The 18,625-nt window shown below is 33.0% G+C and overlaps 1 protein-coding gene across 1 annotated transcript in view; it reads right to left on the reverse strand.

Moving 5' to 3' along the window:
• Nucleotides 1-2,771: 2,771 nt before the first annotated feature.
• The window catches only part of LOC128221441 (CD109 antigen-like), a 39,932-nt gene continuing 24,078 nt past the window's right edge, over nucleotides 2,772-18,625 (reverse strand). Inside the window, exons 4-16 of the mRNA XM_052930049.1 lie at nucleotides 11,295-11,408; nucleotides 10,822-10,881; nucleotides 9,936-10,079; nucleotides 9,540-9,678; nucleotides 8,819-8,995; nucleotides 8,364-8,445; nucleotides 7,418-7,574; nucleotides 7,149-7,229; nucleotides 6,174-6,345; nucleotides 5,635-5,843; nucleotides 4,486-4,650; nucleotides 3,369-3,431; nucleotides 2,772-2,891 (exon numbers count right to left, since the gene is read on the reverse strand). Coding sequence (XP_052786009.1) covers nucleotides 2,772-2,891; nucleotides 3,369-3,431; nucleotides 4,486-4,650; nucleotides 5,635-5,843; nucleotides 6,174-6,345; nucleotides 7,149-7,229; nucleotides 7,418-7,574; nucleotides 8,364-8,445; nucleotides 8,819-8,995; nucleotides 9,540-9,678; nucleotides 9,936-10,079; nucleotides 10,822-10,881; nucleotides 11,295-11,408 — 1,683 coding nt within the window. The remainder of the gene's footprint in view (nucleotides 2,892-3,368; nucleotides 3,432-4,485; nucleotides 4,651-5,634; nucleotides 5,844-6,173; nucleotides 6,346-7,148; nucleotides 7,230-7,417; nucleotides 7,575-8,363; nucleotides 8,446-8,818; nucleotides 8,996-9,539; nucleotides 9,679-9,935; nucleotides 10,080-10,821; nucleotides 10,882-11,294; nucleotides 11,409-18,625) is intronic.

Below are 18,625 nucleotides of genomic sequence, written 5' to 3' on the forward strand. Positions count from 1 at the left end.
GAGTACTAGATGAACCGATAAAGCAGTAACAAAACCAAAATAGTTCAGGTCTTTAATTAAGTTTTTGTACACTTGACAATCTTTCCATGAAATCTAGTAGAGCTTTACCGACCAACGCCAATCTGAAAATGATATAAATGTAAACCTATAATTAAGTTAATTCCTGTTAAATTCCCATTGTCATAGTTCATGATCAAAACATAAAATAAAACACTTTGAATATTCTTATTCTATACCACACAGTACCCTAGTGCACTTGCGTAAAACTACTTTCGAAATACAAAGCGAATTAAATCCGACGTTTAATGTTAAATGATTCGACAGAAATCTATTTTCATCTAAAGAATTCTGTTAAAAAAAGTTTAGGGTTTAAGGAGACATATTATGCTAGTCGGTAGATATATGTGATTGTATCAGTTATATCTACATGCGTGAAAATACATAACACTCGACTTCCGGCCTCGCGCGATATGAAACTTTCTCAAGTAACTCAAGTGATACAATCCCACAAATAAACCGACTTACATGACATTTCATACACTATTTTTTGAATCCACATTGCGTCTATAGTTAATTTTCGTTTGCGCCCTTGCATTATTGCCCTCGACAGAGATTTCTTAGAACTTTCGGCTACTAAGCTGTATTTTTTATTGCATTATTAATGGGCATGGTTATGTACAAAATGGAATGAAACCGGGGGATACACGTCATTTGGCGATGGAAAATGGCCGATTTATTGTACTTTTCCAATATTGTTTTTTTCGTTTTTGATGATTTTCATTAATGCAAAAAAAACTTGCTAGTTACTTTTTCTACTATCATTTTTGCATGAAAAGACATACATCGTTATACTTTTAAAGGACACTTAACTCAAACAAGTACTAACCTGTGGGAAGGAAATTCCGCGGCACCATTCACACAAGGGACATACTTGGCAAATGTTGGATCTTTTCAAAATCCCTGACTCGTAGGTTTTAATAGCTTGATTAGCTGAAACAAAATCCGCGATATTTATCTTCTGTCATATTAAGATATAACGACATGTTATTCCCTCGCGTTTCATTTAAAAAAAAAGTCATTTCGTTATGGCCGGAGAGTGCACAGAGAACATGTACACGTTTACTATAGCGCAATATAATAATAAACTGTAGTTCGTGAAATTATGAAATAATCTTAAAAAGTGATGATGGCATGGTTCAAATAAAGGGATATAGATCGAAAACATTGTGTCATGTAACATATTTTTTACTGCTATAAATGTTCATCCGATAAAACAATGGTCAATGCTCAAATAAGTATGGCCCGTATACTGCAACTAATGTAACGTCAGGTCCGCCCGCGGCTTTTGGCTACGATGATTGGAATCAAAGCGTGAAACCAGCAAGAGAAACGAAGACGGAAAGGTCTGCTCTAGTTTAGACGCACTGCATGTCATAAGGTTCGATCCTAGATAAACGCCCAGATCCTCGACCCACATTTAATACGAAAAGAATTAGCACTTTAATGAAAAGGTGTTCATGCTCAGGTAATCTAAAATGATACGCATATATTTGAATCTCAATAAAGCTTCCTCGGTCAACTTACATGGATCATAGTAGTCATATACCATCACATGGCATGCTTGGCTTTTCACCACAGGGTCCGAGCGATCCATTTTGACATCCACGCACACGTGCGAATTTCTCGCAAGCTTAAATATCAGTAATATAAATGTAAAATGTGAAAAAGCAATTTCAAATAAATATTGACAAAAGGAATAAATATTTAAGAACTTGATTTCTTTGAATGCGTTGAACATTTTCATTTGAGTACAACATGCAACGGTCATTTGTATTAGTATTAGTATTCATACTTTCTTTTAGTTTTTAATAAACAAGTGCGTGTGCATACACTATCAAAGTAAAGAACATGAAACCGGCCGTTTCTTTCGTGTCGTTTGATAGTTGGCTGGGCGTTGAGTGTGTCGACATCCGTCATAAAACCTTAAATAAAGATGTAAGGTATTGGCATTGGGTTCGGATCAAACGCCTTCATACAATATGTACCATTTCTGGTGTACGAACAAATAAAATATTAAAGAACAAGTTACGCTGCTTTCTTCTGCTGATAAGATAAAAATATCATACCAGTTGGTCTTTCTACTTCCATAAGCAGCATTCCGCTAGGTGTCTGGCCTGTCCATCTGTATGTGTAAACTTGTAGTTGTTTAAAACTCCAAAACAAAAAAAAGTATCGCGAATTTTTGTATTCGAAAATATTAAACTAAACTACTTAACGTATGCATGTGATATCTGGTATGTTTTTGTAAACTTATATATAAAAACCTATAACTAAACAAATATTGGAAAGTCATTGTTTTGGCCTTGGTTGATTGCAAAACTGTCAAAATTCCGTCCGAGGTCAATGAAGCAATACATACAAACTGCAATATCCTTTTATAATGTGTTTTAATTCATTTCTTTTACACAATACGATTAAACAGGAAATACCTTTTCAAATGATAACTACATTTTCTAGGGTAACCAGGCATCAACATAAAGCATTAAGGCGCATGACATTATAAATGGAAACCTTATTTGTACACCAGATACGATATTAATCTACTTATTGTGTATTTGAATTTCGATTGTCATCGTTTTTCTATTACATGGTAGTCAATCAAACGTATGCAGAGGCCGAGTCGCATATACAATTAAAAAATATTGAAAACTGTGTTAAGATATTTCAATGTATCATGCTGATATTAATATAAAGTTATAATTAGAAAATTATTAAGAGTACCGCATGCAGTTGTGAACCGTGAGAGTGTTTAGCGACTCTTTGGTGATGTTTGCAGTAACACTGATGTGCGGGTCTTGTAGAGTGCTTTGGAAATAGAACGAGGTAGTAACCTGAAAAACATTGCATTATACCTGTTAAACTATAAAATAAAATACAAGTATTAAACACGAACTATGCTTTATACAGATAATAATAATACATAAAAATGTACGAAATCAAAAATAAATAAATAAATGTATACTTCCTTATAACAATTTATAACGTCTTTTGATCAACTTTCGTGGTAATATTTAGTTAGATTAAGTCAGTGTTGTCGTTCAATGTAAAGAATGCAATTATGAACATTTTACAAATCGAAGCCATTAACTTAGAGCGAATAAAATGTTGCATATGTATTATAATGTCATTATCTTGCTTAAAGCAACAATTAATCTTCGTACGACTTACTTTACTATCCGCCTCTATCATTTACATATAGCACACAAAACGAACGAGACCATAATTAAACTAGACACTGTTTCGTCATAAAGCAATAAACTAGTAGTATCTAGCCCATTTATATATTTGTATATTATAGAACAACATACGTCAACCACCACAACTCCTTCACCAGCTGCGTAGATATCTATACTCGGGATGTTGGAAGGCACCTGGTAATCAGTACAGACACAAATTGAATGTATCTTTCTTTTTTAAAAGACCTTTTATTAGGCAGCACATTTCTTTGGTATTATGATGCAAATCAATAAATGGTGAGTGACATAGACACATAATGCATACATGATAGTCAACTCATCAAGGTTAAAATTTTAGTAGGTAAAGAAAATACACTTACTTTTCTCCCCTTGGATCGAGTAAAAACTCAAAAGGAGTAAGTTTCATCAAACCGGATTAAGTAACTTTTATTTATCAATAAGGGATATGAAGCTTTTGACTTGAAAGACTAAAGTAAAAAAACACACACACATGACAGTCTGTATCTAAATAAAGAACATGCATCAATAATGATCATCAATTTAAAACATCAAGTGAACTTATATAACGGCATAATGACAAGTAGTACAAATTTTATACAAATACTTTAATAACCGAAACGCATGGTTCAATGTTAAGTGTTAGTCATAAAGCGTTTGTAATGGTAGTTTCACGATACTGACAACGTTATAGTTAATGTGCGATATTTTCGACACTGTTTACTGATGGCTAACCACAAGCATTCGAGTAACTTTCTACAGCATTAATGTTTATAAACTATTGTTTATTGATTAGGTTCAAGGGTCAATGTGTACAAAATCGTATTATATATATTATGCGGTTATATATAGTTAAACATGACGTTCACGATAAGGTACAATAAATTTATTCTGTTAAACATTTCACAATTTTCAAAACATGTACACACGCATTGCAACGGTATATATCCACAATGTCTGGATGATCCAAACAAATATAATGTAAAGTCATATCGTGCTTAGAATGTGATAGCAATATTAAATTAGCTTATACGTGTTTTTATTCAATTCTTCATACTTGTTTTTATGTTTTCCGGATACCCTATATTTTGGAGAGACAAACAGAAATATTAAGTCAGATACTATCGGATTCATATTGCATAAAAAACGTATCCGTCTATTTAATGATGCATAAATAATTTCTACTTTATATAGTCACTAAGCAACAACACGACCATATTAAAAACCTTACTTCGAAGCTATGAGTGATGTCGTACGTTGCCGGAGTTATGTGATATTCATGCGTAAAATGTTTTCCAGTCGTGTTCAGATGCAATGCGTAGTTGGAAAATGAGCCCGGGTCCATCGGAAAGCGGGCTGCAAACTCGGACAAGGCTTGGAGCGACACAACAGTGTCCTATAAAACAGTATATACTGAACATGGATGACGTTTGACGATAATTGATGTCGTTTACGTTTTTGACATGCGTCAAGTGACGCATAGCGACTGGGTTGGAATTCATGTAACTATCAAACTGTTTAATGATTTCGTATAATATTTTTTATGGAGTATTATTATTCATTAAACATTATTGTGGTATACTTTTTATTTATTTATTAGTAACAGAACACAAATAACAGTTTATTTTCACGAACTTTGCGATTCGTCGTACATAGAATGCGACATAAGTGTCAATTATAATTTAAATAAAACCTCTGCGATCCAAGTAATATCTGAAACCCTCCAAAAAGGCATACAAACACAACATAATCATGATAATTGTGCAATTTCATCAACACATATTCGTTGAACTGTGACAAGATTATTGTTATATGAGTTATTCATTATGAGATATGTTGCTTAACTCTACATGTGCATTCATTTTTAAATTTGTGCTATAGGCCATCTAGGTATGTAAATGTTTACACTGTTAAGTGATTGTGAATATAATCAATAATGTCGGTTGGCGAAACTGCTTAAGTTATTTCAATATTTAAAAATGATATAAAATATAGTTACTAATTACGAACATATTCACGTTATGTTAAGTGATAGCAACATTGTGGAGTTGAGCGAAAAAAGCAGTTTTCACATACATGATGTTTTTGTTGTGATTTCTTGTTGAATTGGCTTTCCGGAGTTTAACCCGTGTGTTATAAAACAATAGCATTTTAATTGCCTAATGGACTGTTTCTGTAGTTGCATTTAAATTGTTATAACTATATAATCTACACTCTCAACACTTTCAATGATGCTGAAAGTCAGGAATATATGATCGTGCGACTTCAACTGCTTCCTTTTAAAAAATGTAAACATCTTCAAAGAGTTGCAACAGCAAGGAATCGTGTTAATACTCCTGAAATAGATAATGAAAGCAACTCAACGTTTGCTCTACATTACCTGAGTCGATGCAAAACCGCCTGATGGGTTCCTCTGTGACACAAGCCAATTGACGACCTTACGTCCCTCACTCAGTTTTCCAAGTTCAGTATATGTCAGGAGAGCGTAAGATGTTGCCTCAATATCACGTGATGGTGCACGAGATTGTGCCGCTCTCGAGTCTACCCGTTTGTTTACTCTCTGAGAATGTTGCCAATACGTTTTGTCACCTGAGAGAAAAACAAATAAAACAAATATAATTTTGCGTGGTAATTACTTTTATAGTGTTCGGCTACTTAATAATAACTGTAAAGTTTGTTTCATCGTTAAAATTAACACTACCTAAGATTTAAAAGTTGATATCAAGTGAACATGATACCTGTGTAGGTGTTGGAAGCAAACATGTACATTGGATATATACATAAATATAAACATAGTATGTATATCCGACTAAGAGATTGCGAGGAGAATGACTTTGTACTCGAAACTACGGCGATAGCAAGCACACAAAGACATATTTGCATTGAAGAGGGATACATGGAATAACAGAACATTGTAACCTTGGTTTGTAGCTCCCGTTTGTAATTTGTTAAAGCAGGAAGAACTTATGCTACTGCCAGACTTCGCCAATGCGTAGCATACCACTGCAACAGTGTACATGTCGTGTGCGTCATTGATCCTGTTCTCCAAATAGCTCTTTGCCTTTGCGATTGCACTGTTCAGGCGCGAATCCTGCATTCAAGTAGCAAACGTTGTTCATGAAAAACATTTTATTCATATTTATATATGTATATTCTTACAGACACCAAACATATACAGTCCTTTCGTTATAACACTTTGCCTAACTGTTTGTGTTATTTGTCTTGAATGTCAATCATCCATCACAATGACACTCCGAAATATGATTTCGTCGTTCGGCGTTTACACTTAAAGCTGCCGTTCATGAACATGACACATGAGCTAAGCAAATATACTTACTTCTTTGCTTTTAAACGCATTTGCTTCGAAGCATAACAGTTGGCTCTTTTTCGGCACTTTTGATATCATATTATCGATTTTCAAATATATGAGAATTGCATTTTTCATTGTTAGATGTAAATATCAGAAAACATTTTCCTTAATTACAACCTAAAAAGGTTTTACAATAATTCATTTGAAATAGCCAATTTATATATTGTCAATGCAATGTTTGGAAACTTATGTTATCAAGACTGAGTTGTCCTTTTATAAACGAGTTCATGCGGTCCTTGTCTTGGTTTAACACGTAATGCAGTGTATATTTATATATAAGTGAAAAGTCTATAGCTAAACCGACCTGCTTTTACCCTTAGTTGCAACATGCAACGAAATAATTCGAATACCGTTGGATAGAAAAAAATCATGTTAGTTTAATAGCTACGTTTTATTATTATTTCAATGAGCAAACTATATTTCAATTTGTTTTACATTTGAATAAGAACAATGTTCATATGTGTGGATAAGTAAAACCTGATCAGTTGTATTTCTGCTGAAATACTTTGAACTATGTAACTTACTGTAACTAAGTTCAATCCTCTGTTTTCGAGCATCGCAATCACAATAAACGCTGTGTGAGAAACACCCGTCTTTGTTCCTGACTGAAAAGGTATTTTTCATACATTAAACACATCTTATTCACATCTATTTAATAAGTATTGAGTTCAGTTTAAAAAACAACAACATATCATTAAAAAATAAACAAACTGCTTTAAGCAAGTGCGTCATGGTACTGGAAGCAGCAGCATAATCGTATGTACGATATATTAATTTAATTGTCAAAACATACTTGGTCAACCCATCTCATTAATGTCCCAGGTTCTCGGAAGGAGCCGTCTTGGTCCTGTTGCCCAAGAAGCCATACCATAGATTTTGACAATACCTGGTCATCTACATTGACTATGGAGCGTGCTTGACCAAAACATTTAAGAACGAAAGCTGTTAACCTGAAGCAACAACAACTCTTTACATATTAAGTTGTAAGTTAAAGCTGCACTCTCACAGATTGAACGTTTTGACAACATCTTTATTTTTTTGTCTTGAAACGAGCCATATTTTTGCGAAAATCTATAGAAGTTATATAAGACTGCTGACAAAAAAAAAGAGCAGATTTTTATAATTCAGTTAAAAAAATGATGTTTTATGCATTTTTGCTTAAACTGTTAATTACGGGATAAGCCACTAAACATTAATTTTCAAACGGAAATATGAAAATCTACGTTCTGATTTTTGTCAGCAATCTTAAATCATTGGTTTGCAGAAATTTACGCAAAAATTGTCCCTTTCCAAAACATATATAAAAGGTTGTAAAAATGGTATATCTGTGAGAGTGGAGCTTTAACATCATCAGATAAACTTAAAGGAAATATGTCGTAAGGTAAATAAACTAGAACCGTTTTTAAATCGTACATATCAGCTAGGCCGCGTGTGTGTTTAATTACTTGTCCATAGACTTAACAGGTTATATAATCAGATTTTGAAATACTATTCATCATTACTTCTTTGTACAGTAGCCATTTATGGCAGGATTTAAAGCGTATTATAATTATGGTTCCTAAACGCAATCAAATTACAATGTTCTGAGTCAAAAAGCATAACCAAACCATAAAGTTTAAAATACAAAATTATTGGCTTTTATAAAGCGTATATATATATCAGCTAAGCCGTACTCGACTTTAAATTCCTGACCATAGCCTAGACAGGCTAATAGTTTAAAAACAAATGAATATACGTGCCATGTGCTACCAGAATAATCTCTTTCCCCAAAGGCACTGAATGAGCCATCCTGATGCACGTTTGTAAGTTCGTTCTGGTAACCTGAAAAATCAGTTCAAAAATGTAATATCGAATGTGACATGTTTTAGGTAGTGTAACGTTAATTTCTGAAAGTTTCATTTTAGATCGGTCTTTAAAAGTGTTTTGTTATGCGACTGGAAGACTTGCTCCATTACTTTTGCCAATGTTACGAGTCGGCTAATATTCTTCGTACTCATGTAAAAAGTTTAATATTAAGTACATCGAGCATTTCATTTAAGCAAGTATAAATACAACAATATAGAAAAATACACCCCCAATATGGTTTAACAGTGAGTGTTATGTTCGTACTGATATACTGATAATTTGTTAATTTGCAATTAAGCTTGAGAAAACCATAAACACACAGTGATGACGATTACATTTGGTATCATACCGAATTTCACATGCTGCACAGCCTTTCCCTCTATCTCCTTAGTAAGCTTTCCAACCGTTTTCAAATATTTAGCAATGTAAACGTCAGGTGCAAAGTCAACCATATTTTGTTCCCCACAACCGTGCGGCATTATCAATAAGCTCTGTAGACCATCGATACTTGGTACCATGAAGTTCCCTAAAAAGGATATTTGGTAAAGAAACTGAAAGGTCACATCAGCAAATGTCACTTAATAGTATTTAAAGACAAATGATGAATGGTCATAAAAAGACCTCTTAGTAGACTTAAATCATTAGTTATGACATGCAAACGATATGAACTGTCGCATACAGATGAAACTTTGTTATTATAGTGCAGGGCGTTACAAAGGACAAACAACCAAGAGACACAGGTCAAACAGGTTTAACATTATAAACATTACAATTATACATTCTATGAATTTATCACTGTAAGTTATTAAGATATCCAAGCCGTAAATAAGCAAGTTCCCTGAACCAGTTTATATTCTTGCACTTAAATTTAACTGAAATCAGAGGTGGGATGGAAATATTTTAAGGTTTATTATATTATTTTTGGTTTCCTGCACATAAAACCCTTTCAAATTATACCAAAAGAATGTTGAGCATTATTTTTCACTAACGAAACGAACCGGAACTGAAACATAAATAAAAACACGTACAAAAACATGTACTCTGAATGGACAGACAAAATAAGGGTTTACCGGTCATCTTAACCGAAACAGTTTTACTGCCCTGGGCCATATGCGGTGGGTCTTGTAGGGGCACGCTAAGCTGTTGGCTGGATCCAGGTGTTAAATGAAGGAGTTCCTGAACATTTTCCCATTTAAGAATTCCGTGTGGCTGTAACGCATAGCGTTAACATACATATACATGCTTAAACATTACATGTATATACCGTATGAAAATAAATAAATAAATATGTTTACTATTCAGTCTTAATAATGTAATACACTGCTGTTTGGGTGTGCATGCTGAACAGTGGACTAGCGAAAACAGATGAAATAAGATTACTGAGGAAATTCTAACTTGAAATTTAACTGCCTTCGGATTGCACTGTTTTTCAAAAGAATTTTGAGCAAATTTCGTTGGACACCTACCACCACATTCACTTGCTTTTGCAATTTATCAGCTGCAACAGTTGTGAAGATACTCCCTGCTTTTGCCGTCACCGTTATTATCAAGTTCCCAGTTGTAGTTGGGGTTAAATGTACAAACGTAGAATGACCTTCTCCCGCATTTACCTATAATATATTGCAAGTAGGGGAAAAATTAAGTACAATACCAGTACTAATCAGATAGAGATCCCCCACTTTCATACCTCGATATGCCTTAGCATTTTAAACCATAAAAATTAAATTTAAATTGAATGATTGACGAGTACATTGATTCGCCTAGCTATCTCATGTTTTGGTTTATTTGTTTATAATTCCGAAACAAACATCTCATGACATCACAAGAACATGCAAAAATGCAATGAGAATTATTCCCCCGAAGTTGTTTTGCACACAGGCAGTGCATTTAGCCTAGTACACCAATGTCAGAAAAGTAACACACAATAATACGCCTCTTTCATTGTGTGGTTTATGATAAATGCTTTATTTGATTTAAATTAAGCACAAGAAATTACATAAGTATGGAAGTGAAAATGAATAATCTAAAAATACGCGCTATTTAGAGAGGAATTATTTTACTTGAGCAGTGATCTAAACATAATTCGCGTCATGCCATCAGTAAATAACTTCGCGTGCGTTTTGTTTTTGTTGAAATGCACAAATATTCGTTTTTTGACGTCAATATTCGTGCAAATTGATGGTTTAAGGTAAGGTGGAACAATATATCAATCATGTTTTCCCGATTTTGTTGAAACAATACTTCCCTCGGGCAAATTGCTTGGCCTCGGATAGGATTTTTTTCTCTCCGGACAAAAAACAATTGATTGAATTTAATTCATGCCAGGTTAAGTTGTGTGATAGTTTTACGCACCACCGTGGCAGCCGGTATAGGATGAATCATGTCGTCCGAATGTTGAATCTCTACAAAAACCTGAAAAATACATGTATTCCTGGTAGTTGTACATAACGGCAAATTCATTAGGAGATAGTTGGCAAAATGAATTTCAGTGATCGAATTCCACTTTCTTGTTTAATAATTCAAGATTATATTAAGTTATTAATAAAAGAATCGGTAAGGCATATGCTCATCATCTGATATATTTCAAGGTGTCATCTTTACAACGCTGTATTCCGACCAATGTTATAAAACAGTATGGTACATTGCAATGCAGATAAAGGTTAAATGCATATAGCTGTATGTATTCTTCGTGAATCGAAGTGAAAAAATCGCTTCATCACGTTGACTCATCTTTACTGAGTAACATTGCCAAATGTAAACAGATCTGATACGGTACTGAACAAATGGGATTATAATTAGAAGGAATGCAACAGTATCAAGCATACCTGCTGCGTGCTTGGAAGATAATTAAATACAGTAACTTGCAGAAGGAATTCCTCTCCTTGTACGATTGTTTCTGGGAGGTCCATTGTAATAAAGAAATCGTTTCGTACAGTGACCTGTTTAATACAAATAAGGATAGGAATCGTCATTATATTGGTTAAGAAAAACGTATCTTCACACATTAAACCTATTATAATTAAATTGGGACAAAATCGATGGGTTTCTCCTCTGCCTCTCAATCGAGCGGCTGATAAATATGTGGACGTTTGTGTAAAGAAAGACTTATATAAGTTATGCACAATGCTTGAGTAAACGACACACATTTGCAAAGTAATATTCATACCGAAATGACTGCTTAATATTTTATTTTAATATTTGAAGACAATTTGATTTGAACGATACGGTTAACAATGCTAAATGTGCTACAAACGTTATACAGATAGCATGAAATTTGTGCCTTTGGTATATTTTCTGCAATTCCAAAGCCGCTCTGGTCATTTGTCGCAAATACTGATGTAATCCATGACGTCATCGAGTCGGGTACCTCACGCGTCAAATGAATTTCTCCAGTTGTTCTGGATTTTGGTCAAGCATGTATACATATAACGATGATACATATTAATAATACTTAGTTCTGTGTTTTTCATAGAACAACAGTCCTTTCGAAATAATCATCTATTCTACCTTTTGTCTGATAAGCATAAGTGAGAATGCCCAGGATTCGTGCAGGCAGCTATTTGACGAGTATAGTCCACCTGTTTATTAAACTTCTAGAACTTCTACCAATAACCCTTATTTGTTAGAACCAACAAATTGAACCAAAAAATATTCTCAAAGTTGGATTTATGAGTGTATCGTCTCACCTTCGACCCCCCCCCTCCCCCCTCCATTACTTTTGCATTTGAACAATACAGTGAGTTTTTCCATTCAGCTTAGAGACTATGGTTGTAATGCTATTCTGAAATAGAAAACAAACAGTGGCCCATCAAATTCATAACATTCAATTTATTACAAACTTATTTGATAAATATTAATTAAGTTGTTTATTCAATTTAAATTCATCATGAAATGAATCCCCGAGCTGATAACCATTTATCCATATCTGTATTATCTTGAAGGCGTGAAATAAACAGTCAACAGTTCACAGTATGGAAGTTCAGTACGTAAAGCTGGGACATAACATAGCCTTGTAAAACTAGCATAAACTTATCAGAAGATTGCACAATTTAACTGAAGTGGATGTTTTTTAAAAGTTTATCCATATACAAACTACCTAAACAGTTTAGTGCAAAGGTTTTTAAGTCTGAAGAACATGCTAAAATGATACAGGAAAGATATATGGAATATGTTTGATGTTTATGTATAAGACACCTAAAAAGGTTAAGTCTTTTATTTTAAAAAGCAACCTCTTATGTATAACACTTAAACAGATAAGACCATACAGTAGTTCATAAAGAAAAAAAAAATCATCACTCGTGTTTTAGTTGACACAATTTTACAGTCAGTGTCACTAGAGCGTTAAAGTGTGATTTATACGTGTGATTTATAAGTTAGTAATAAATAGGATATACAACTGTGATATAAGTATGGTATACGTGTTCTACGTATGTTTAATACACGTGTGATATATAAGTGTGATATAATTTTGATATATATATATGAGTGTGATTTATAGGCGTTAATTATAACTATGATTTAAGTGTGATACATTAGTGTGATTTAAGAGTGATACAAGCGTGATATAAGAGTGATATAAGTGTCATTTAAAGGGTTTACGCCATTTATAAGCTATTGAAGAAAGTTGTTCAGATATCATATCAATGTTGTCGTTGCAACGCTAACGGCTTACATGTTTTTACTTCGTTTTTCATTGGTAATTGTTACCATTCAAACATGAGTAGTACATTAAGCACACCCTGTGATCGAAGTTATGTGCCAACGCCTCTTCCGATGGTGTATCATAGAGGAAAATAATAGTTAAAAAGTAGATTTACATTCAGATGATCCTACTTCCTTTATTTGTGCAATAATCTGGTTCCACACACATGTTATTAATTTTTCATGACGTTATATTTTGTTTTACATTTTGTGTTGTAGCCTCTAAATGATTTGTCCTGTCTAGAATGAATTTGTTTACATCACGGAACAGCACACTCCTTTTACTCTGTATGCACCGATTTAAAAATAATTTAATAAAGACGTTTAGAGAATAAGATAAATAGCACAGTCATACTGACGCCCACTGCCGCTTTTAAAATCATTATAAGGTAGTTTGAGTCGATTTTGCGAGAGCTCGACAACCAAGGAACATAAGCATTCAACCTGATCAATTACCATTAGTTTAATATACTTTCTCTAAATCGCATTACACAGTTTGAAGTATAATTATTTTTTTCCAATGAATGTACTCACCCTACTCTGTGTTTTTCCCATATCCATGTTTCTGGAAACTTGCTTCTTAGGACAGTTCCCAAATTGATATCTACATTAGTTTAAACAAATTGTTTTCAACATATTTATCAGACATCACATTGCAACCTTTTTTGTTATGCAATAGCACATGATACACGCATTTAGCATAACACGGATTAAAGCGAAAAAATGAGTTTGTAATGATTCTCTCTAAAAATAGCAAGATATATCAAATAACGCGAAAATATATAACGATTAACAACATTGTTTTCAAGTTAAACATGCACCTTTGCACTGACCCCAACGCCACTCCGCCTTAATCAAGAATGAAACAGCATTTAAGGTAAAAGTTTATTCTTTTAACATTTTCTAGCTATATTCCATTATACTAATGCATGTATGGATGGAAGATCATTCGGATGCACACACTATAATGACTTATAATTTATACAAATTAAGATGAACAAGATGTGCCTTTTACCATTGAAAAACAACCAAACGTAAGAACAGTGTCGCGGGTACATGATTACATTGTTCGAGATAGATTGCACGTGTATTACTTAAACAAAATAACATTAGGAAATTCGGCCAAAACATTCCTTAAAAATGCATGGTGACTCCATATTATGTTGGTATCTTTTGAAATGGTGTTAAAGAATTAATATGTAAATATATTTCCATAACAAGAAAACAGTAATCTTGGCCTACCATTGGTCATTTATTTTGATATATTAGTTATTCGGAAGCAAAATCCCTTTCAAACAATACAAAACAATAAATAATGTGGGACATCCAAGATTTACATACTTGTTGGTCAAATACCGTATTTAATATATTTTTATTTTATTCTTATCTATGAACTTACCTTGTCCTGTTAAAGCTGTATGAAAAGAAATGCACGCATATAAGTACTGAGGAGGATGCCTCGTAAACATATTTAAACATTTAGTTGTGTTGTGTACATATTTGTTTACATAGAAATACGTTATGCAAAATATTATGTTTACTGGGAGAACGCACAAAACGTAGCTAATGTGATATATCAGAAACGTTCTCTTTCTAGCACCGTGTGCGGGAACGTTGAATGAATAAAATATAGGGCAATTATACTTACGGACACGATTCGCTGTATAACAAATAAAGAACATGATATGGCTTATGTTTTCAATTAGATCAACCGATCCATTATTTCTGTTGTAACAATACTACCGTAACCCTTATCTAAAAAGCTTAACTTCCTTAGCACAAAGAGATAACAAAAAAGTTAACCCATAGTAATTACAAGAAGGTTTAAGATATTTAAATTTGATTGTTCCTTTTTATCTTATTACATTTTTATTTCAAAATTTTAAATTTGCAGTCAAAAGAAATTAAAAACGTGCATAACGTTCATTGTAGTCAAAACTCATCATGCAATGTGATTAATACCCTCAATTTCAGTGGCAACAGTAAACAACTGGGAAATGGCATTATATTTAATACATATTTCCTTACATAATTTTCGTAATGATACCTTAAATTATATCCAAATAGAATAAAAAATGTGCACGAGCCTAACATTAATGATAAGAAAACAAATAAAACAAATATTCAACACTTACGTGCATATGCTGAAAAAAACAATATTATCAATTGTATGCTTATGCAATTCTTCGCATGTTGTAGGTTTTAAACAATGGTTACTATTAACACACGCATTAACACAATATCGCGGTGTCAAACCCTCCCACTTGAAATCCGGATTATTGTTTTAAAGCGGGCCCTAATACGGAATGCTTTAGAAATTGTCATTTGATATTATAAAGAACAGCTATTGCATAAAGCGGCCCTTAACTTCTTAATTTTCGTAAGCGAATTTGATATAAATCAATGATATAACATAGCGAGACAAAATGGATGTGCAAACCTATATATTAGCACGAGTATGCGTTTCCCGACGTAATAGTATTAACGTTTTGTCCGCGTTCATTGTGGTTTAGTTTAAAATGTGAACATTTCTTTTCAAAGAAGTAAATGTTGTTTAAAATGTGACAGAAATAGGCCTTTTTGAAAAAAGTGTTAGTTAAGCTATTGAAAATTGATATATTTTCTGCTTAAATATACTAAACTTAAATGAATATCCATCAGTTGCTGTTCTTCTTAATAAATTAACTTTTACTCAATTTTTAACACGGTTTGATACGTCATGTAAATAGGTGTTACGAAACGGCCAATTAAACTACTAATTGTGAAAACTACCGAACGCATATTGGTCACGCTCTAATGACATGTTTGTTTTAGGCAAATACGCGCTCAATATGATTTGTGAAATGAAATAATCATCACATTTTCGTTCTCTTAGACTGAGAGTACGAACGCTTTTAAAGGAAAGTAGTTCTATTTAAACACAAATATAGTTTGATATAACTTGGTCGAACGGAACTCTGTTTCCACCCCATAACAAACAAAGAAATTCTGTTTTACTTGTTTGTGTATATTAAACTATTCAATTATATCGCTTAAAATTGAATTATATATTTATGCGTAGGAAAGTGTTCGATTAGAATAATAAAAAGGCGAAAACTTTTTACTCACTGAAACTTCCATCTGAAACAAAATGATAAACGTTTAAAAAAGGATTTATGTTGTTTATTTTCGAAAAACACAAAATGCACTCTTGAAGTTAACGCTCGAAAAAAGGACCCATTTAATTACCATGTAAATATCCTATTTTTTCTATGTTAAACCATGACTGTCTTGGCTTTAGTCTAAGGCAGGTAAGTCTAGACTAAACAAATAACTTAGGTAAATTTAACGCTGTGAATAACAGCTAGACACCATGCTAATCCAATGTGATTCTGGTGGCATACATTAAAAATGTTCCAACCGATGTTTAGGACAATGTTCGAACGTATCGCTTTGGGGACTTCCTTATACCGAAGTTGACGCTCTACTACTGAGCTAGTGGGGGATTGGAATCAATTAAATGTTATCTGAATTGAACTTTTTTGCCATTTTCGAACTGAAATTTTATTGCTGAATTACACAAATTAACACATTGTGTTAATCATCGTTAATTCAACATTTGTAATCAAAAGCAAGTACAACTATATATAATACGCCTTATTGTTCATTCTCTGAGTAAAAGGTTTTAGTTGAAACATATTGATTTCAAAACAAACTTATATTTGATTCTAAATATTAGAAAAAATGATCGGAAGCTAAAAAGCTTTTAATATTTTTTATCTTCTTATGTAAAAAGCAGTTAATATATTTATTTGGAAAAAGAAACATATATAAACGTCAATAAAATTTATGATACAGATTATATAATCATGGGGAGAAAAGCAGAAAATGTGACTGTATCTTACAGTAGACAGATACGCACAAGTAATTCAGTAAATATAATTGAACTAGGCGAAACCTTTTGGTAAAATCAATACTGGACAGTTGCCCAATTCCGGATCAATTTTGAAGTTGTTTTTTTTTTTAATTCTTTCGGAATCACTGATCATAAGTGCATGATGTTTTGACAGAAAAATGTTGGGTCCTAAATTAACCGAAATGAAAAGATAATAAAAGAAAAAAAAATAGTTATAATACAATATTCAGTACGAAATAAGGACATTAACGTCGTCCGAAAACATGCATTTAGTGCCTCAATATTCGGATGTTTTTTAAAGAACAAAGTAAACATTATCAATTCAATAAACAAGCTATTTAACTGAAAATGATATATTAAAAGTTTAAACCTGTTTATATATATTATAAGTCTCCCAAGTAGTCGTATGTGCATTTTCGGCCTATCCGAACTTCTCTTTTGTCCGAATTTGCAAAAGTGGAGAGTACAAATCAGCTACATTTATGTTTCGTTTTCATATCAAATGCTGCACAACACAAACACGATTTGTTTCAGTAGTTTATTTACTTGATATATGTACCTTTGCATTTTGTGATTGATGACAAACGTCGTATAGTACGTATTCAAAGATACCCTTGCGGAACCTCAATATAAAAGCTCGCGCTGTATGACGTCATCTCCAACATGAGTAAATAGTTACATTTGGAAAAGCGACAGCTAAGAGGTTTTCATTTTGTCATTAAACTTACTTAGGTGCACTCTTTTATTGTTTCTGTTTTGTTGGTCTTTTAAACGCTTTTTTTAACGATTTCCGATTTTTAGGCAAATCAGCAATTAGGCAACTGCCCTGGATAGGATTATACAGAAGAAAATATTTAAGAAATAATAAATTCATAAACAAGCAAAATCAATACTATTCAGGAGTAAACTTAAGGTGGTATCTATTCCAGGAAATTGCATAGTTGTAAGCATATGTGTTCTATTGATGTTCAAAAACGATAAAAACGAGGCTTTGCCTGTATTTGCCTTTGTGTGTGTGTGTGTGTGTGTGTGCGTGTGTGCGTGTGTGCGTGTGTGTGAGTGTGTGTAGGTGCGAGCGAGCGAGAGTACGTGCGTGTGCCTGCTTGCGTGAGTGTGTGCGTTCGTGGCTGTGGGCGTGCGTTTTAATTAACGATTGGTTATTATTGCTTGCTTCAGATAATTAATGTTAGCTAAAAGGAAACATTGGAAATAACAAGTATGTTATGTTTGTGATTAATGCTTTACCCTTTTGCAATTATAACCTTCTTTAGTTAGACTTTAGTAATTAAGTTTAATAAATTTGATACAAAATTATCACGAATTTGAGATTCTATTTATGACATAGCTCAAACTTGGTCAAAATCTATGTCAAATTATCTTCAATACACATTCTCGTGTATTACACAGAGCTAATAATTTACATTGAGTGTTTTAGGATACCTCATCCGCAGGAAAGAAAATAGTCCGACATAAAAGCTTTTATTGACTATAAAAAAATAACTCATGCCTCAATTATCAACAGATTTTCAGAGATTTCACTAAAAACAAAAAAGAAAACAT

Source organism: Mya arenaria, chromosome 16 (assembly GCF_026914265.1).
Source record: "Mya arenaria isolate MELC-2E11 chromosome 16, ASM2691426v1".
Taxonomy (NCBI): Eukaryota; Metazoa; Mollusca; class Bivalvia; order Myida; family Myidae; genus Mya; species Mya arenaria.